The 20,932-nt window shown below is 52.3% G+C and overlaps 1 protein-coding gene across 1 annotated transcript in view; it reads left to right on the top strand.

Annotated features, from left to right (window-relative positions):
- The window catches only part of LIG1 (DNA ligase 1), a gene marked incomplete at its 5' end in the record, with an annotated part of 25,421 nt that extends 7,592 nt beyond the window's left edge, over nt 1-17,829 (top strand). Inside the window, 18 exons of the mRNA XM_019658151.1 lie at nt 34-159; nt 247-419; nt 2,338-2,504; nt 2,882-2,958; nt 3,729-3,820; nt 4,068-4,167; nt 4,812-4,897; nt 5,548-5,663; nt 6,883-6,978; nt 7,227-7,337; nt 7,885-7,956; nt 10,373-10,517; nt 10,667-10,749; nt 12,131-12,283; nt 15,058-15,111; nt 16,047-16,190; nt 17,309-17,401; nt 17,553-17,829. Coding sequence (XP_019513696.1) covers nt 34-159; nt 247-419; nt 2,338-2,504; nt 2,882-2,958; nt 3,729-3,820; nt 4,068-4,167; nt 4,812-4,897; nt 5,548-5,663; nt 6,883-6,978; nt 7,227-7,337; nt 7,885-7,956; nt 10,373-10,517; nt 10,667-10,749; nt 12,131-12,283; nt 15,058-15,111; nt 16,047-16,190; nt 17,309-17,401; nt 17,553-17,636 — 1,972 coding nt within the window. The remainder of the gene's footprint in view (nt 1-33; nt 160-246; nt 420-2,337; nt 2,505-2,881; nt 2,959-3,728; nt 3,821-4,067; nt 4,168-4,811; nt 4,898-5,547; nt 5,664-6,882; nt 6,979-7,226; nt 7,338-7,884; nt 7,957-10,372; nt 10,518-10,666; nt 10,750-12,130; nt 12,284-15,057; nt 15,112-16,046; nt 16,191-17,308; nt 17,402-17,552) is intronic.
- Between the last annotated feature and the right edge of the window lie 3,103 nt (nt 17,830-20,932).

Here is a 20,932-nt window from a genome sequence, read left to right as displayed (position 1 = left end):
TGGGTTATGGGTGGGCGTGCATTTGGGTATTAGCAAGGCTGTCCCTAGGGAGGTGTGGGATGGCGGCTGGGTAAGGCACGTCATGTGTGTCTCTTTCCCTAGGGTCCCTTATCTGGCTGTGGCCCGGACCTTTGAGAAGATCGAGGAGGTTTCTGCTCGGTAATCAATCAGGCTAGCCTGCCCGGGCCCGGGGATGGGTGCTCTTCTGGCTCTGTCCCTCACCTGGCAGTTGCTCTCCTTTTCCAGGCTCCGGATAGTGGAGACGCTGAGCAACTTGCTGCGCTCTGTGGTGGCCCTGTCACCTCCAGACCTCCTCACCATCCTCTACCTTAGCCTCAACCACCTTGGGCCGCCCCAGCAGGGCCTGGAGCTTGGTGTCGGGGACGGCGTCCTTCTCAAGGCAGTGGCCCAGGCCACAGGTAAGGAGGGGCTGTGGTGGAAGCTCCTACAGGAGGGGAGCTTGGAGAAGGTAGGGAGGTCGGGAGGATCTGAGATGATGGAAAGGGCCTCTGAAAAGAGGCTGACCAGGGAAGAGGGCCTGAGGGGATGGATTGGCAGGGGAGCTGGGGCAGTGGGACTGGAGAGGAAGGGCTGGAAAGATGCTGCAGGCAAAAGACAGGATTGGGGAGGCTGGGACTTAGGGAGGTAGCACAGGTCCTAAAGGCCTGACCAGGAGAGCCAGGAGGGACCCAGGGGAGATATGGAAAGAAGGGGATATGGGCAGGGCTGCTTGCCCACAGGAGCTGAATCCCAGTGCTTATGAAGAGGCTAGTGATGTGGCAGGGGCTGGCCTGTGCCAAAGGGCCTCAGTGCTTGGTGTTTATTGTGAGGGCGTCGGGGAGCCACAGAAGGCTTTGAGCAGACGAGGGGCAGGGTCAGTTCTGGGTCCGTGTGGAGGACGGACAGGAAACCAGGAGTCCATAGAGGAGGCTGGGATGAACGTCCAGGGGGAAGAGGAGCTGGGTCCAAGGCTGCAGGGAGCAGAGGAGAGGGCAGGAGCGGAGAGAGACGGGGACAGGAGGGACCAGCCTGGGCTTTGGGGGTCAGGGACGGAGGAGGTGCAAAGACTGCCTGGGGATCTCGATCGGTGACTCGGTGGATGATGGATCCAGCACCAGGATAGGACACTGGTAAGGGGCAGGCACATTCAGGGCAAGTTCATCATTTCAGCTTGGGAACAGGTGAGCGACCTGTGTCTGTGGGCCATCAAGAAGTAGGGAAGCACGTCCTTAGCCCGTTGGTGCTCACACTCAATGCATCTCCTCATGGCCCCGATGGCTGCCCGGCCCCAGGTTTGTTGAGAGTTGGTTAGCATTTTGAAAAACCCCAGCACTATGGACAATGCAGATCTCCACAACATACACATCGGAAGGCTCACACGTGTCGCTGTCCCTTTTGTGCAATTCGACATACAGGCACAAGGCCTGACCACTTCTTATGTCACCCTCGCATCTTCGAGTGCAGTGGCTGGGCAGCCAAAGATGGAAATGCGTGCTCTTTCACTGTAAACCGCTTTCCCTCTGTTCCTTGTATATTTTATAGTTAGGGCATTATAGCGAAATGAGTGTAAGTTATATGCGTTTCTTTTCAGAATAGAAAGGAGTGACACAAAGTACCTTAGTGCTAACATGCTAAGGACAAGCACCAAAAGGGCAGAGTGGCCTCAGCCCCATGGCACTGCTGGACAGGGACACCAGCATCAGTAGCTGCCTGCTCTCAACCTCTTATTATACAGGAAGGAGTTGTGGTTCTGATGGAGTGAGAAGTGTTGGTTAGAGCTGTTGTATTAACTGTCTTCCCAGCCTCCTGCTCTGAGAGTGAGGGGTGCCTGTGGGACCCCGTCTGGACAAGGAGTAAGGCCAGAACACATCCTGTGTGTTTAAACTGGTGCTTCAAAAAGAAAATAACAACAACAACAAAAGCATGAAGGCTTATTGGTCCCTGCTGGAGGGTGTTCATGACCAACTAGGGGACAAGCGAAGGGTCCCTTGGCTGCCTTTTCTGTCTACACTCGCTCCCCTGGTGATCTCATCCCACCCTATGGCTTTGATTCCCATCTCCACAGACACCGCCACACCAGGCATCTCTCCCAGTGTTCATCCAACTGCTTACCTTACTCCGTGTGGACGTCTAATAGGCCTCTTACACCTGACGTGAAGGGAGGCGGGTGTTTAGTGCGCTGTTTCAACAAGTGTGTGAGTGTTAGGAATGGGGAAGTCGGGGGGATCACCACCAGGACACGTAGCTGGAGAAGATGCAGCCAGGCCGCCAGAGAAGGGAGATGCAGCCACGCTCCTCACCCTCTTCTCTAACCACCTGGCTCTCTCCACCCCCAAGGTCGGCAGCTCGAGTCTGTCCGGGCTGAGGCAGCCGAAAAGGGCGACGTGGGGCTGGTCGCTGAGAACAGCCGCAGCACCCAGAGACTCATGCTGCCCCCGCCCGCCCTCACCGCCTCTGGGGTCTTCGCCAAATTCCAAGACATTGCCCGGCTCACTGGCAGCGCTGTGAGTGGGGCAGGGTGCTTACCTTTGTCCCCAGACCCTCTCTTCCTCACCCCGGGGGACCCAAATCCACGCATGTGGCAAGAAGGCTCTGGTTAGACTATTTGGGGCCGGATCACTTCAGTTCTGCGTGTGGGGTGCGGACCTGTTGTTCCTTCTTCCCGCCCTCAAGACAGAGAACCTCCTGTTGAGATTCTGGCACCTGATTCAGTGTCTGCAGTGTGACAATAATTATATGCTGAGTAAAGCTAGAGAGGGAGGCATGAAGGAGAGCTGCTTTTTTCTACTGAGCTGCGGGAAGTGAGGGTGCAAGGGGGCAGGGAGAAGGTGTCCCTTCCCTTTACCCCCAGGCCCTGACTGCTGTTCTCTTACCTCTTAAGTCCACAGCCAAGAAAATAGACATCATCAAAGGCCTGTTTGTTGCCTGCCGCCACTCAGAAGCCCGATTTATTGCCAGGTGAGCGTGTGGGCCTGTGAGGTGGGGTGAGGTGAAAGCGGGGAGGGACTGGAAGCTGGGATCACTGCTAGTGCCCTGACCTCCTTAGATGAGAGCAGCATGAGCGAGGAGCCTGGCCCTGAAGGGGTGGGATGGGAACTTGGTAATACTGCCTGGAGAACGGTCCTGGGCTTGTGGGTAAAGAGTGCCGTGATTGACTGGTGATGTCTGCCTTGGCCTGAACCAAGTACAGTACATTACAGGAGCCAAGTGGTTGCCATGACAGTGAAAAAACCATTGACATCTTGGAGCATTTCTTGGGTGCCCAGCCTTGGGCCACATGCCTTATCCCGTCAGTTCCTCTCTGCAGTTCTGTGAGGCAGGCCCTGTTATCCTCACCCTGGTTTACAGAAGAGGAGACAGAGGCCTAAGGAGGTTAAGCCTCGTGCTCAAGGCCACGGGCTCAGAACAAGGCCTGTGTCGGGGACAGGTCCTTGACCATCACACTCTTTGGCACCAGTGGGGCAGCTGTGTCCCAGTTCCAGGCCAACTCTGTCCCCAGGAAATGCCTGTGGTCGTGAATGTTACTGGTTGGCCTCAGTTTCCTCATCTGATAAGTGGGGCTGTGTGATGTCTTGGGTTCCTTCTGGCTGTGAAGGTTGTTCTGGTTTTGAGGAGAGGGTCTACAAAGGGTCAAGGTGGGGGAGACTGGAGGAGGCAGAGTCAGGTGTAGAGGGCAAGATTGGAGAGGTGCGAACGAGCCCACTGCCCCTCGTCTGCTGTCTTCCCAGAGCCCTGAGTGGACGGCTGCGCCTCGGTCTGGCAGAGCAGTCGGTGCTGGCTGCCCTCGCTCAGGCTGTGAGCCTCACACCCCCAGGCCAAGGTGAGCCCTGTGGCCAGTCCCTGTGCCCGCCACTTGAGGTAACCCGGGCTGCCCTTCTTCCCAGAAGTCCACGCGCTCCCCAACGTGATCCTGCCTCCCGCTGCCACTCCAGGCGCCTTCCCTGAAAACAGTGTCCCCGGCACTGAGTTTACATTCCTTGCCATGCAACACTTCACCCGCTGTGGATCCTGGGGTAGCTGAGGGGGTCGGACCATCCCAAAGGCTCTTCTCGTGGGTCTTGTCTTAGAATTCCCCCCAGCCATGGTGGATGCTGGGAAGGGCAAGACAGCAGAGGCCAGAAAGACGTGGCTGGAGGAGCAAGGCATGGTCCTGAAGCAGACATTCTGGTGAGTTCCAGGGGCCGTGACCAGAGTGAGGGGGTCAGGGAGCCGGAGGAGCCATGGGTGACGTGGGAGAGGCCAGTGGCTGGCATGCATCAGTGACCATCATGGGGCTGGTGACAGAGCACACGGTGGTGATCTAGACACGATTGGTGCTAGGCACAAGGATGGTGACAGATTGGGAAGGTGGCCAACAGTGAAGGGTCAGTGACACAGGGAAGGGGAGAGGTTAAGAGAAATGCTGACAGCAGATTAGAGCAGCAGATGGGACTGCACATGTGGAAAGGCCATAAGAGGTGAGGAGAGGGGCTGGGGACTGATGGGTCAGGACATCTGTGGAATGATAGTGAGCACTCCAGGGAGAACTACATGGAGGGACCTGCTAGCAGCTGACCCAGGGCTGGCCACAGTGAGATGGCTCCAGATGGGTGGTGATGGCAGCTCAGACCAAGAGAGACAGAGCCAGAGTGATGTATAGTGACACTGAGGGAGGACCATCACAGAGACAGCAGAAACAGGGTGACAGGAGGAGTCAGGGATAGGTGGGACCAGACCCAGGAACAAGGTGACAGACAGGCAGAAGTGGATATTGCAGCTAGAGCGTGGAGTATCTGGAAAGACGCCTCCCACTTTGTTCTTCCCCTGCCCAGTGAGGTACCTGACCTGGACCGGATTGTCCCCGTGCTGCTGGAGCATGGCCTGGAGCGGCTCCCGGCGCACTGCAGTCTGAGTCCAGGTATGAGCCATCCTGGGGCCCTGTGAAAGCCTGACACAGCTGACTCCTGAGTCCGGAGTGCTGGGGCTGGCCCTTCAGGCTCCCCTGGCCTTGGCTTCCGCCCTCCAGGGCAGCTGTGAGGTGCCCACTCCTACGCACCCCTCTAAGAACCTGCAGACTCCTCCTCCTTGTCCATGAGGATGGGACCCTGTTCCCTGGTGCTCAGACCCATTCCTTTTCTCCTTGGAGCCCCTTCCCACCCCCATCCCGGTATTAGATCGGGTGTAGATGAAGCTGCTGGAGCAAAGATACCCCAAAAGGCAGTGGCTCAGGCCAGACAGGAGCTCTTTCTCTCATATGAGTCCAGAGGAAGGCAGGCGGCCAGGGAGGGCACTTGGCTCTGCTCCAGGGATCACCCAGGGACCCAGATTTCTTCTGTCTTGTCACTTTGTCATCCCAAGTTGTCACCCTCATGTACATAATGATAAATGGCTCACATCTCTGTTCTGGATTTCAAGCTGAAGGAAAAGAAAGAGAAGGAACAGCCAGATTGCTTGTGAGGGTGTGACCCAGACCTTGCACACATCACCCCAATGTGCAGGTAGCAGTCATCACACAATTAGCAGTCGCGCCACCATCTCCTATGACTCACCCTCTCTCCCCGCTTCCAGGGGTCCCCCTGAAACCAATGTTGGCTCACCCGACCCGGGGCGTCAGCGAGGTCCTGAAACGCTTTGAGGAGGCAGCTTTCACCTGCGAGTACAAATACGATGGGCAGAGGGCACAGGTATGAGGCCGGACGCATCCCTTCAGCAGAAAGGAAAGTGAAGTGCCAAGGAGCAGGGGCATGGGGGCAGTCAGACCCCAGCCCAAAGCCGGCCTCTGCCGACTGCCCATGTGACCTATGCATCTCGCGGAGCTTAGCTCCCACCTGTGTGCAATGGGTGTGATAACCACCTCACTGGCTTATCTGAAAATCAATTTTGGGCCGGCCGAGTGGCTCAGTTGGTTAAGAGCTCGCTCAAGAGTTTGAGCTCTGAGCAACAGCGGTTTGAGTCCAGCCCGAGCTGAGCAGCTGCTGAGCTGCCAACAGGTAGCAGGATGGCTCAGCCAAAAAAAAAAAAAAAAAAAAAAAAAAAAAATTATAAAAAAAAGGAAAATCAATTTTATTTGATAAAATTGTCAAAATTCCTGACCCACAGCAGTGAGAGCTCAAAAAATGGCAGCTGCGCTCGTGCCTTGCTGGTGCGTTTGTTCATTATAACAGGCGCATGCGTAACTCTTGGTGCAGTTATGTACGCCTGCGTCCTGTGACCCAGTGCTTGACACACCCTGTCCAGTCTGTAAGGATGCTTGTGGTGGCTTTAGTGTCCAGGCTGGGAGTTGGGACCATATCTGTGTTCATCGCTTGGGGAGGGGTGAGCAAGCATTGAGGGTGTTACCCTGTGATGCTTTGAGGCAATTACAAGCAGTGGAGTTGACGGACCCTTGGTATCATAGATGGACCTTCAAAATATAGTGCTGAGAAAAGAAAAAGACACAAAATGGTTTACAGTAGTGACAGTGATTTAAAATATATATGTACATACATATGTTTTAAGTCATATATATTATATCCCACACGCAACTATTTCTTGAGGTAACATGCATATAAGATGGCATAGATGGAGCTCTGCTTGAGGACCGTGACCAGACTGCATTGAATAAGTAAATTAACAGAGAAACTCAGGATGATATTCACAGCATAACAACATCCACACAAATCAACATATACACACAGCAAGAAAGGAGTAAGGATTGGAATGATGAAGAAAAGATGGTGGGGGCTTCCACAAACGAGTGGGAGGTGATGTTTGAACAGAGATGATTTGCTCAGGCCTCTGAATCAGCTTCTCCTTCAGAGCTTCTGGAACCTTCTGCCAGTGAAAGTGGGGTCAGAAGAGAAAGGAGGGGCCAGCTGGGGTCGACTGGGCTCTGATTTCCTCTCCCCTCTCCCACTGTCGCAGATTCATGTTTTAGAAGGCGGGGAGGTGAAAGTCTTCAGCAGGAATCAGGAAGACAATACTGGAAAGTACCCCGACGTCATCAGCCGCATCCCCAAGGTGGGCGTGTGTCACCTGCTTTCGCTTGGCAGGGGCTGTATTTACTGGTGCATAGAATAGAGGCCCGTCCTGGCCAGCTCGGCACAGCAGGGGGGTTATTGGAACTGTGTTCATATGTGTCTGGTTGGCATCAGGTCGTCCGTGCACCTTGAGAGCAACTGAAGGAAAGGCAGTTTGTTTCCTTGGGTCTGTCTTTGGCCTCATCCTCCACCTCTCACCAGGCCTGGGCCTCCCCCTTCCTCTTTCAGATTAAACGTCCGTCAGTCACATCCTTTATCCTGGACACTGAAGCCGTGGCTTGGGACCGGGAGAAGAAGCAGATCCAGCCATTTCAAGTGCTCACCACCCGCAAACGCAAGGTAGCCTCACCGCCTGCCATGGTCCCACACTCCCTCATCTGCTTCCTGGTCCTGCACCATCTCCAGGGGGCAGAGTGTCAGTCAGGATGCAGGGCTCAGCCTATTGCAACATGGCTGCCACAGCTCCAGCCATTGCTTTCTCATCCTGCATGTCAAGTAGGACAGGGGAAGAGCTATTTTCCTACCTCTCTCTGTTTCATTAAGAAACAAAGCCTGTTCCAGGAGCCCCCACACCCTGTATCCCAGCAAACTTCTTTACTCTTATTGGCCAGAATCATATCATGTCACCATCATTAGCTGCAAGGGAGGCTGGGGGAGGAAATACCTGGCAAAGGGGAATGAGGTTGTTGGGATCAGCTGAGAGGCATCACAGTTTGGTGCCTGGGGCCACCAGCGTTGCCACCGTCACAGGTGTGCGACCTGTTAGCTGGGGAGAAGGGGAGAGTGGAAGGTGACAATGGTGTCTGCCTCAGGCACGATGGGAGGGGAGCCAGCCAGGCCCTGGCTCACCTTTCCCACCACTGCCCTCCATTCTGCCCCAAACCAGGAGGTGGATGCAGCCGAGATCCAGGTGCAGGTGTGTTTGTATGCCTTCGACCTCATCTACCTCAATGGAGAGGTGAGTTCCGGCTTCACTTCCTGGGGCGGCCAAGGGGTGAAGGGGTGGTGTATGAGCTTGGGAGCCAGTGGTCTGAGTTTCATTTCTGACTCTGCCATGTCACTGAGCTGGGAGGCCACCCTGGGGCAACATTTATCAAAGTGTGGTCGGAGGACCCCTGTGGGGCTTAGGGAGGCCCTTCCTTTTCCAACTTCCCATCTGTGAGGTGGGTTTTCTTCATGTACTGTAGCCATCTGAGTGCAGAAGCAGATGTAAGAATCCAATCTCAGGCCAGATGTTAAAGTATTTTCCTAAATGTAAAATAATGCCCCCTTCTCACTTAATTTTTTAAAAATGTAGACATGTTTCATATAAAGGTGGGGTTAATGTATTGGATTTATTTATTTTTTAATGAACTAATGTTTTTGAGATATCTCACTTTTAATATGGTCAATGTGAAAATGGTATAGTATTTTTGCAGTTTTGTGTTTTGCTTTGAAATCTGTGTTCCATCCGGAATTTGCGTGTGGGTGCGCGCGTGCACATCAGGCAGGAAGTGGGTGATCTGCTCAGTTCCCCTCTGTGCTCATTGCTTCCAGTTCCTCTCCTGTTATTTTGCAGGGCAGGTCTCACGCTAGTTCCTTCCGAGTAGTGACTGTAAACCGCTTTCACTGCTTGTCCTCCAAATGGACACTTAGGCTTTTCCCATCAACAGTGTTTTTCTGTTGTAAAATATTCATCCCAGCAAATATTTTGTACAGAAAGATGAGAGAACAACCATAATTGTTAAGTGAGTAGACTCCAGAATCAGAACACCTAGGCCGTGTATCCCAACCACACACTTCCCAGCTGGTGACTTAGGGCAGGTGACTTAACCTCTCTGAGCCTCTGATCAGAGCGTGTCTGAAAGGTCAGCTGAGTTGTGCTGCCCAGCGCTGCAGCCACTAGCCCCACGTAGCAGCTGAGCACCTGAAATGTGGCAGGTCTGAACTGAGATGTGCTCGACGGATAAAATATATATGAACTTGGAAGGCTTAGTCCAAGAAAAGATCAGCCAAAATACTTTATTAATAATTTTTATATTGATCACATGTTGAAATGATACTATTTTAGACAGTGGGTTACATAAGATACATTATTAAAGTTAATAATGTATTTCACCTATTTCTTTAGAATGTGGCTCCAGAAACTCTAAGATTTAAAATGTCACATGGTGTGTCTGTTGATCAGCACTGGTTCAACTAGTCTCAGGCGTGCTCCCAGCACCGTGCCTGGCATAGATTGGGCAGTTAAGACAGTCTGCTGCTGCTCCGTCACTGCTACAAGCACCTTTTTTCAGAACCTTCCCTTAGGATAGAGTCGGGGAAAGAACCGAGACCTAAAGGGAGTGAATGAGTTCAGGGCTGTTGAGACACTGCCACGTTTCTGTCCCCGCGCAGAGATGAAACAGGCCACCCCAGGAGGAGTGAGTTCCCCGTGTCAGGGAGCATCCCACCTCTGCCTGGCAGACGAGGGCCAAGCCTCCCTGGGGATGGATGGAGGGCCGAGCTAGGTGACTTCTTTCCTCTTCCTCCTTTCCTCGCTCTGCCCCCTGCTTCCCCCGGATGTGCTCAGCCTGCTAGATGGTTTGCAGGAACAAGGCTTCCTGCCAAATGCAGCTTTGAATCTGTTTGAGGGATTTCCAGCAGGGGTGTGCCTGATCCTCAGAACTTAGAGCATAAAGGGTGTGGTTAATTCAATCAAGGCTAATACGGGCATAGAGAGTGGGTTAATTTCCACAAGGCTGGTGAGTTTGCTTTTCAGTATAAGCCGGCAGTGCTTTCCCGGGCATAGATTCAGCCTAACTCGGGGCTCCGCACCCTGTGGCCCAAGAGCCAGACCGTCCCATCAGCTTCGTTCCAACAAAGAAAGTTTTGTTGGAATGCCACCACACCCATTGCTTACTCATCATCTGTGGCTGCTGCTTTCTGTCCTACAAGGGCAGAGTTGAGCCGTTGTGACGAAGACAGTAGCCTTCAGAGCTGAGAATATTTGCCATCTGGTTCTTGATGGACAAAGGTTGCCAACCCTTGGATTAACATAGAAGATATTCTCTCAGAAACATGTCTGTGTTACAACCTAATGGTCATTGGCTTCTTTGCGCCTTTATCCAACCGGTGTTAAAAAAGGAGCCGCAGTCAGAGCTAAAAGAGACCATTCAAGTTCCAGCAGGGCCGTTGGCCCCCCGGCTTATGCCCCTGAGATCGCCAGAATCTAAATGGTCTGCAGCCCCCTGGCTGCTGACCAGCCCTGCTCTTAAAATTCTCAGCATCCCTCCCTCGGCGTGGCTCCTTCCTGTCAAGGCTCTCCATAGCTACGTTGTGACTTGTGACAATTATGCTGCCGTTTCGGGGCTGAGTCTCTTTCTTTCCCTCCCTCTCGTGCCCTGCCCCCTCAGTCTCTGGTACGTGAGCCCCTTTCCCGACGCCGGCAGCTGCTCCGGGAGAACTTCGTGGAAACGGAGGGCGAGTTTGTCTTCGCCACGTCCCTGGACACCAAGGACACAGACCAGATCGCCGAGTTCTTGGAGCAGTCTGTGAGAGGTGAGGGCACCCGCCACTCCCCCCGCTGAGGTCTCGTCTGCCTGTTCCCTGCCCCCTGCCCCACCCTAGACAATTTGCCCAGAATCCTGCCTGCTCCGGCCGCTGTGAGCCAGGGCTTCCCAAGGGCCTCGCTTCTGTGTCTCCTTCAGACTCCTGCGAGGGGCTGATGGTGAAAACCCTGGATGTCGATGCCACCTACGAGATCGCCAAGAGATCACACAACTGGCTCAAGGTGACTCTGTCCTCCGCCCAGCCTTCCCACTGAGCCCTGGATCTGGACACCTTCCTGACCTGGCAGTTCACTTCAGGTCCCCACACTTCACCCTGTTTGAGCTCAGGAACCTTTCTCGAACCCTCCTGCCTTCCACTGCAGCCAGCCTCAGGCCTTCTCCCCTCTGTCCCTGTTCACGAATTCACCAGGAATTGGTTGAGAGCCGCCCCAGCTAAGTGTCCCGACAGCCACGATGGGAAAGCCAGATGAGGTTTCTTTCTCCCTGAGCTCACCTTCCATGTAGGGCAAGGAGGTCAGCCAGGACACGAGGGAGATAGTCAGGTACCAAGCTCCCTCCTTGTGGAGGAAGAAGTCAACTCAGGGCCAGCGAGGGTCTAGCAGGACTTTGGGTAATTGGGAAAAGCTTCCCCAGAGGTGATGTTTGGGTCGAGACATGGATGACAGGAAGGGTTTGGCTACACGAAGATTGGAGTAGAGCATCTAGGTGGGATGGGCAGCAAGTGCAAAGGCCCTGAGGTAGGCACAAGCCTGGTGTGTGCTGGGAGCAAGGCAATCGAGGTGTGAGGTGAGGTCAGGGTGGACAGCAGGTCCCAGGTCACATAGCATGTCAGGGGCCATGGTAAAATAAAACCGGGTTTTTCTCTTAGAGTTTTGGGACACCAGCAGGGTTTGTAAGCAGGGAGCCACATGGTCTAGTTGTCATTTTGCACAGGTCCCCTGGCTATCTGTGGATGGTGACGGGTGTGGGGGTGTTGGGCAGAAGCAGGAGCAGCGGGCAGGAGACTCTTGTCTGCTCAGATGATGGAGGCTTGTTGGAGAGGGGGCTTCAGGAGGGGGCAAGAGGATCAGAGCAGGAGATGGTGTGGAGTTGAGCTGGGCAGGCCTGCTGACTGGTACCCTGTGTATTTACGAGTTGTCTGGGGTCTGTTTCCACTCCTAGACTGTAGGCAGCTGTGAGGGTATGAACCTTTCCTGTCTTAGGAAATAGTCACTGTGCATCTTCCATGCTGAGCTCCTGCCGGGCACAGTTGGCTCTTAATTAGTGTTTCTGGAATGAATGGATAAATGTTCTCTGTATAAAGGAGTGAGTGGACTGTGTCTCTGTAGTGAGGGAAAGGGGGAATCCAGGATGACCCTGAGGTCTTCCCGTCTGACCCTGGGGTCTCCCCTGCAGACCTGTCCCCTCTTTGGCGTCTGCTCTTCCCATTGCAGTCACCTCTTTTCCATTCACTCATTTGCCTAGAAGCCTGTTCCATGTCCAGCCTCCTCATGGCGGCCACCCTCAGTCTTCCTTATGGAAGTTCTCAGACTCACCCCAGCCCCTCGTTAAACCACCGATTACGTGGTGCTCCACCTCATCTCTTGCCTTCCCTCCTCCCAGCTGAAGAAGGACTATCTGGACGGTGTGGGTGACACCCTTGACCTCGTGGTGATCGGCGCCTACCTGGGCCGGGGGAAGCGGGCTGGCCGCTATGGGAGCTTCCTGCTGGCCTCCTATGATGAGGAAAGCGAGGAGCTGCAGGCCATTTGCAAGGTGCCGTGAGCTGGGGCTGACCAAGGAGCAGGGGGAAGGAGATGCCACTCAGCCTGGGGAGGAAGGGCCTGGACCAAGGGGCTTTCGTGTCCTCCTGTGATGGATAATTTTATAATTTACTTTTCTGATCCTATAAGTAACTCTTGCTTCATATAGAAAAATGAGCATGTATAGAAAGATGTAAGGAAGCTGTCAGGAATTGAGTTCAGATAATGGGCTTTAAGTGAGAGAAGGATTTCTTTTTCTCTCATGTAATAAGAGGCCTGGAAGTGGGCAGGCAGCTCTCCGGTGTCATTAGGGGCCCAGGATTTTCACTTTCCCCACTGGTGTTTGTCATGTGCTTTAGGCCTCTTCCTCAAAATGTGGCTGCAGTAGCTCCAGCCATCACGGCCATTCATGCTCGGCCCATGGGCCAGTGAGCAACTTTTGCTTAAGTTGCATTGGTCAGAACTTTGCTCCGTGGCCCACCCACGTCTGCAAAAGAGCCTGGGGAATGTAGTGGGTTTTGCTTTTGTCTAAAGCATTGATCCAACAAATGTGGGGCTTTTGCCATAGAAACAGAATAAGATATCACCTCCGATTCCACTACGCAGAGGCAACCACTAGTAATGTTTGAGGGAATGTTTTATTTTTATTTTTGCAAAGTTGTGATCCTTCTGTATGAGTAATTTTATTTTCTGTTTTTGCCCTATAAGTACTGTATTTCCAATGCTGTCAGATGTATTTAAGTTACGTAGTGGTAACTGTTAGTGTTTTCATTTGCCTTGAAAATAGGACTTTAGTGCTTGTGTAAGAGTTTTCCAATAGCTGGGCCCCAGCTTCTTGAACCAGTCCTGTAGTTGCAGCTTTGTTCTTATTCGTGAATAAGTTAGCACTGCGTATCCGTTAACCCACGTAATCTGTGCTAGAAGGGATATTATAGTTCAAAAATATCTCTGGGCGCCAATCTGTCACCATTTTATAGTATTACTTAGCATAGTTTTCTGAAAGAGTCATTGCTGGGGAGAAAAGGTGAGAAAATTTTTAAGGCTCAATACAAAAAGGGCTTTCTGTTCACATTTTATAGCAGTCGTTTTAATGTCCATCTTGCCATTTTGCTGGCATCAGGGATATTTTCCGGCCTTGACTGTTTTTGGTGGGTGAAAGAAAACTCTTGGCAGTGTTAAGGTTGAAGATGACACCAGTTATGGGGCAGGTGGGATGTTGGGGGGCCCAAGGGCGTGACTTCCTGGTCCAGGGAGACCGAGCAGAAGGAGCAGGGACCACAGCCGGGAGAGTGCTTCCCCATCCGGGATCTGGGAGGGGTTGGCTGGATGCTCAGGAGCTCCCTGGCNTCGCGGCTCGCATTTCTTAAGCGCTTATGCTCCAGGGACAGTCCCAAGCTCTTTATTACCTGTTTACTTACAACAACCCATTGCTTAGCCCCACTTTTCTGATCCTATAAGTAACTCTTGCTTCATATAGAAAAATGAGCGTGTATAGAAAGATGTAAGGAAGCTGTCAGGAATTGAGTTCAGATAATGGGCTTTAAGTGAGAGAAGGATTTCTTTTTCTCTCATGTAATAAGAGGCCTGGAAGTGGGCAGGCAGCTCTCCGGTGTCATTAGGGGCCCAGGATTTTCACTTTCCCCACTGGTGTTTGTCATGTGCTTTAGGCCTCTTCCTCAAAATGTGGCTGCAGTAGCTCCAGCCATCACGGCCATTCATGCTCGGCCCATGGGCCAGTGAGCAACTTTTGCTTAAGTTGCATTGGTCAGAACTTTGCTCCGTGGCCCACCCACGTCTGCAAAAGAGCCTGGGGAATGTAGTGGGTTTTGCTTTTGTCTAAAGCATTGATCCAACAAATGTGGGGCTTTTGCCATAGAAACAGAATAAGATATCACCTCCGATTCCACTACGCAGAGGCAACCACTAGTAATGTTTGAGGGAATGTTTTATTTTTATTTTTGCAAAGTTGTGATCCTTCTGTATGAGTAATTTTATTTTCTGTTTTTGCCCTATAAGTACTGTATTTCCAATGCTGTCAGATGTATTTAAGTTACGTAGTGGTAACTGTTAGTGTTTTCATTTGCCTTGAAAATAGGACTTTAGTGCTTGTGTAAGAGTTTTCCAATAGCTGGGCCCCAGCTTCTTGAACCAGTCCTGTAGTTGCAGCTTTGTTCTTATTCGTGAATAAGTTAGCACTGCGTATCTGTTAACCCACGTAATCTGTGCTAGAAGGGATATTATAGTTCAAAAATATCTCTGGGCGCCAATCTGTCACCATTTTATAGTATTACTTAGCATAGTTTTCTGAAAGAGTCATTGCTGGGGAGAAAAGGTGAGAAAATTTTTAAGGCTCAATACAAAAAGGGCTTTCTGTTCACATTTTATAGCAGTCGTTTTAATGTCCATCTTGCCATTTTGCTGGCATCAGGGATATTTTCCGGCCTTGACTGTTTTTGGTGGGTGAAAGAAAACTCTTGGCAGTGTTAAGGTTGAAGATGACACCAGTTATGGGGCAGGTGGGATGTTGGGGGGCCCAAGGGCGTGACTTCCTGGTCCAGGGAGACCGAGCAGAAGGAGCAGGGACCACAGCCGGGAGAGTGCTTCCCCATCCGGGATCTGGGAGGGGTTGGCTGGATGCTCAGGAGCTCCCTGGCTCTTCCTCTGTGCTTTCTGTGGATACTGGTGAGGCTGGAGTGGGGTGGAGCCGCTGGTGTACACAAATGGGGGTCCTTAGTGGCAGGAGCAGGGAGGAAGTGCCAAGCCCCTGACCTGCCTGTCCTCCCGCAGCTTGGAGCTGGCTTCAGTGACGAGGAGCTGGAGCAGCATCACCAGAGCCTGCAGGTGAGCAGTGTGGCCTCTGCAGCATGCTCTGTGTGCGCAGGCCTTCGGCCTCCACCATCTGGGGGTTTGGTGTGGACAGAGCAGCGGACAGTGGAGCGGCTTTGGAGCCGGGTTCAAGTTCCTGCTCTGCTGGCCACTAGCCAGTGAGGCTGGTCATAGAGCCTCATCGCCCCAAGCTCAGTGCCTCAGCTGCCCCGGGAGGTCGGGGGCAGTCATGGGGCAGGGTGCTATCACGGGGTTCCTTTAGTTTATCCTTAGGGTGCTAGCTAAGCTTCTAGTAAGTGGGAGTTTTGTCGTCATGTTGCAGGTGTTTTGGGTGTGACTGTCTTTCTGTGTCTTGGTGTCTCTGGTCCTGTCTCTATCCATTTGGTTCTTTCTCTCTCTCTGGGTCTCTGTCCCTCTCTCTGCTGCTTTTAGTCTTTTTTTATTTATTTTTCTTTAGCTGAGCCATCCTGCCACCTGTTGGTGGCTCAGCGGCTGCTCAGCTCGGGCTGGGACTCGAACCGCTGTTGCTCAGAGCTCACACTCTTTTTTTTTTGTTTTGTTTTGTTTTTAGCTGAGCCATCCTGCTACCTGTTGGCAGCTCAGCGGCTGCTCAGCTCGGGCTGGACTCGAACTGCTGTTGCTCAGAGCTCAAACTCTTGAGCGAGCTCTTAACCAACTGAGCCACTCGGCCGGCCCCTCAGAGCTCACACTCTTGAGCGAGCTCTTAACCAACTGAGCCACTCGGCCGGCCCTGCTTTTAGTCTTTAATTTCTTGTCTCAGCTCCCAGGGTCTCTCTCTCTTTCATCTCTTCCTTTATCCCATTCCCCCCACCCTGGACTTTAAGGGGTGTCCGTGCCTCTGTTTTCCTCCCATTTTCCTCACTTCCCAACCCCCAACCCTCGGCCTTGACTCAAGACCCTTTCTTCCATGTTCCCGCTGCTCACTGCAGGCCCTGGTGCTGCCCACCCCACGCTCCTATGTCCGGGCAGACGGTGCCGTGGCCCCCGACTACTGGCTGGAGCCCAGCGCCGTGTGGGAGGTCAAGTGTGCTGATCTCTCCCTCTCCCCCATCTACCCTGCCGCCCGGGGCCTGGTGAGTGACTGAGAACCTGGAGTAGACCCTCCAAAGGAATTCCAGATGGGAGAGTGGGGAGGGGACCCTGGAGACGTCTGTTTCCGGGGTGATGATTAGGAAAACTCTAGCTTGCATTTTATGTGGGTGTCATATAATGGAATCAAAAGTTTCCTTTTTTAAAAAAAAAAGAAATTCCCATGAGTAGAAAGAAAACAGTAAAATTGCTGTCTGTATTATAATCTCACATTCAACTCGTAGGTAATTTTTGAAAACAGTTCTTTTAAGTAAAAGCTTAGGACACTTCCTGATGCATTTCTTTCTCAGCTGTAATTAATTTTCATGCCACCAAGCTTTAAAATTCCTTCTGTCACTAGTGGTTCAGTGCTCAGTACCAGCTAAAGGATCAGGTGCTTGGGAACACACGCCCAGTGACCAGCACTGGGACGGCACTCCCTGAGAAGAATGGGAACTCTCACATTTAATCTTCCTTTGAGAGCTCTTCTGATCCTTCAAAATCTAGCATGTGCTTTTCTGGTTAGAAGCAGATTTCCATTTAAAGGCGGAACTCATTTTTGAATCTCATTTTTTTTTTTTTTTTTAATTTCTCACTCATGTTCTACCTTAGACAGTCAGGGTCCCCAGGTAACAAGTGACGGGAGCAGCGTGTATCGAGCATTTATGTGCAGCGGGCACTGCTAATAAGCACGACACTTGTGTACACTTATTTAATCCTCACAAAAACACCAAATAGCCCCATTTTACAAATGGGGAATTAGAGTCCCAGGGAGCTCAGATATCTGGTCCCGGGTCTCATGACCCCTGGGAATTGGGAGCTGGGATTTGAACCCCACAGTCTGGTTCCAGAATCCATTCCCCGACTCGGTGCTGTTCTGCCTCTCAGCCCTCACATTAATAACAGCATAGATAACAGCATCGCGGCTCGCATTTCTTAAGCGCTTATGCTCCAGGGACAGTCCCAAGCTCTTTATTACCTGTTTACTTACAACAACCCATTGCTTAGCCCCACTGTACGGATCGGAAACTGAGGCCAGAGGTGCAGGAGTAGGGGGGTCTTTGACAGGGAATTGCTGCTGCAGTGGGGACCGAGGTCCCCATCATCACCCCTCCTTCCCCAGGTGGACAGCGAGAAGGGGATCTCCCTACGCTTCCCTCGGTTTATTCGCATCCGTGAAGACAAGAAGCCGGAGGAGGCCACCACCAGTGCCCAGGTGAGGCCTTCAGAAACGGGTGGGTCATCCAGGGCGGGGGCTTGTGTGGCTCGACCAGCTTCTTGGAGAGGTGGAATGTGGCCTGGAGTGGCGGGCAGGTGGACAGCTCGAGGATTCTGACTGCCCGTCTCTCCCCACCCGACTCCCCCAGGTGGCCGGACTGTACAGGAAGCAAAGTCAGATTCAGAACCAGCAGAGTGCTGACTTAGATTCCGACCTGGAGGATTTCTACTAGGCCCTGCCCTCTGGGACCGGGCTGGGGGACGCAGGCATGGCGCCCCCGTGGTTAAGCACATCTGGTGTGCAGTCACACCACGTGGTGTGTGTGCGCGTGTGTGTGTGTGTGTGTGTTATGTGTGTGTGGTTCATTTCAGCCGGGGCCTGGGATTCACCTGGTTATTTTTTTCAATAAATAATTATTGATCACCTATTCTGCGTCAAGGCCTGTGCCAGGCTCTGGGGCCCGCTCTAATAGCTCACACTTTGGTAGCGTGTAGCAGTGAGTCAGGAATTGCCGAAAGCAGCGCCTTCCAACAGAACCTTCTGCAGTGATGAAATGTTCCACCTCCACGCTGTGCAGCGTGACAGCTACCAGCCACCTGCAGCTGGCAAGCTCTTGAAATGTGGCCAGTGTGACTGAGGACTCAATATTCCATTTATTTTTAGATAGATTTCTTTTATAAATAGCCCCATGTGTAGTGGCTGTTGTATTGGACGGTGGCAGTCTCAATTCCATATGTATATACACTCATTTAACCTCCCCACGACCTAACCAGGTGGGCACGGTCACAGCTGAGGATGGACGGGGCTCACCCCGGCCGCAGCTGGGAGTGTCAGCACCAGGGGTCTGACGCAGCAGTCTGGCTCCTGGCCCCACACCGGTAGGGCCCAGGCCCCATCCTCTTAGGAGACAGTAAGTGCAGCGACTTGTGTGAGACTCCCAGCTCTGCCACCCACCATCTGGTGACGAGGCCTGGCCTCAGAATCCCCAGTAGTTTTCCAGACCTGACCCTGTGTGGCAAACGATGGCCGGATGTGTTTTGCTCACCCTTATGTCCCCAGTCCCTAGCACAATGCCTGCCATGTGGTTGGTACTGTTTTTCCCGATCAAAAAGCAGACTTGGTTGTGGCAGCCCTTTTCTTCTTCCTGCCTTGACTATGGATGTGATGGTTGGAGCTGGGGCTGCCACCTTGTGATCATGAGGACCAAGCCAGGAGCGTCACAGAGAAGGGAGCCCTGACAACTGTTAACCAGTGAACCAAGGGCAGCAGCTGCCTAACTGGGCTTGTCAAGGGGGTGGGAGGGCGGGGGTCGGGAGAAGGGTGATTATGCCGCTGTTAAAATGGCTTGTGTTTCTCAGCTAAAAGCTTTCCTAACTGAAAGAGCTCTGCCTTAAACGACTGGCAAATCAATGTGCATCTGTATTTATGAAGTTCAAATAAAATGTTTAAGGCAAAAACAATACTTGTTTGATTAGATATTAAATATTGCATGTCTGGGGATCCCCATGGCTCCCTTAGGTGTGGAACTGGGTCTCCTGATGAAAGCTGGGCCTGGGACACGCTCTTCCTCCCCACAGCCATGCAGGGCCCCTGCGAACACAGCTCCCGAAGCAGCCATGGCTGCCATGTCCCCTCTGCCAGGGCTGGGCAAGGACGTCCTCACTCACAAAAGACCCTCATGACAACCCCACTGGTGGGTACTTTTATTATTCCATATAACAGATGAGGACACTGAGGCCCAGGACTGTAAGTTATTTTCCCTGGGCCCACTGTCTGGGAGATGGAGGACCAGGGTCTGGTCCCAGCAGTGCCACTAACTATGTGCCTTCTGAGAGCCTTGTGGGCCCCTGCGAGGATGTGTTACCTTATCCCCAGGCAGGGAAGTGACACAGTAAGGTCTGGGAGTGAACGATCACGCTGATGGCTGGAGTACGAGGATTCTGAAGAGATGACCGAGGCATTGGGGAGAGCACAGAGACCATCCCCTCGGCGAAATCCTTTTCTTTATAAAGATTGTGGAAACCCATCAAGGGGAATGATACTTGGACCTGGGCTCTGGGCGAAGTATGCAAGAAGAAGAGTTGCAGGAGCAGTAATTCATACTGGCATATGAATTGAAATGCATCATTTTGATTTGTCACATTACTCATGATGTTCGTGTTAATCGTTTGAGAAAGATTGTTTCTGCCTGGTTTCCCCACGAAAAAGTGACTCCTTGGAAATTAGTACAAAGGAGGTACTTTGAGCCGTGTAAATATTATCAAACTTTTCACTTTATATGTGTATGGACTCCTGGTGTCCTGACCTGTATGCCGCGTCCCATGCAGCATGGGCAGTGGTGAGTCAGAGGGGCGGCTAAGAGTTAAAGAAACACAAGAGACAAGGATAGAGTTAAAGCGAGGCCAGGGGACTGCAGTTCTCTCTCTCTGGAACTGAGTCCCCGAGGCAACGTAGCTTTTATTAAACTTAAAAGGAGTGAACCTTTTTTTTCCCCTCAAGTCGTGTGATAAGTGCCTTATGGCTATTTTCCATCAACCAGCCCCATTGTATTCCAATACCTGCTGTGCCTTCATACTCCCACACACACAGCCCCCAGGAGGGTGCAGCTGTTACCACGGCCATAAAGATAAGGGAGATAACTGACATCATTCCACCGGATCCCAGCTTTCTGAGACACTCCCTTGAGAAAGCTTTACCGAAATCACTCCACAGGCCACTTCTTCGTGACCTCGTTAAGTCAGGGGTTGGTGTGGGGGGTTGGTCAAGGATGAAGCTGTAAGGCAACACTGTATAATTTGTTGTTACTGGTTTTGATTTTCAAATGTGGCCCCTGATATGGCCAGTGGCACTTCAAGCCAACCTCTGTGTCCTTCTGACATAGCCCCATCACTCTGAGCACATTTGCTTTATGGCACCACGGCGTGTTCTAAGCTGATCTTATTATACTTGTCCTGCTCCAGAAATGGAACCAGTCAATTCCCCTAGGAGTCTTGGTTCTTTTTCTCCAGAGAATGGTATTTGGAAGTCAAGATCTGGATGTGAGGCGTGCTCGTTATATCAGCTTGTGTCCTCTTAGAGAGCTAGACAATATGGTCAAGTGTCCCTACACACACAGTGACAGCTGTGTTTATTTGTATCCCTCTCTGTATACTGCAGTCCGTGATGACACTCCGGTGCCTCCAGCTCTAGCCCAACACCTGAGCTCCTTCGACTTGGTCCCTTTCTATCTTCGCTGCCTTTTCCAACAGTGAGAGCCCTGTTCCCATTGTCCTTAATATACTCCCTGTGTGTAACCAATCTCCCTCCTCCATTGTCATCCCACCCCTGTGGGGACGCCTTTCTGCCCCTGATCTGGCTTCAGCACCCTACACCATGCTTCCTCCATGAGTGGACATCCTCAGTACAAACCCCCACCCTCGGCTATGATACCTGCATGGGATACCCCCCTCACTGAGCTCATGCTGCCACATCCATGGGTTCACCCTCACCTTCCCAGACCCCCACGCTGAGCTGAGTGGCTCCTCTGTG

Source organism: Hipposideros armiger, unplaced genomic scaffold (assembly GCF_001890085.2).
Source record: "Hipposideros armiger isolate ML-2016 unplaced genomic scaffold, ASM189008v1 scaffold_283, whole genome shotgun sequence".
NCBI lineage: Eukaryota > Metazoa > Chordata > Mammalia > Chiroptera > Hipposideridae > Hipposideros > Hipposideros armiger.
The sequence above is the reverse complement of the archived record's forward strand: the minus strand, read 5'-3'. Positions and strand labels throughout refer to the sequence as shown.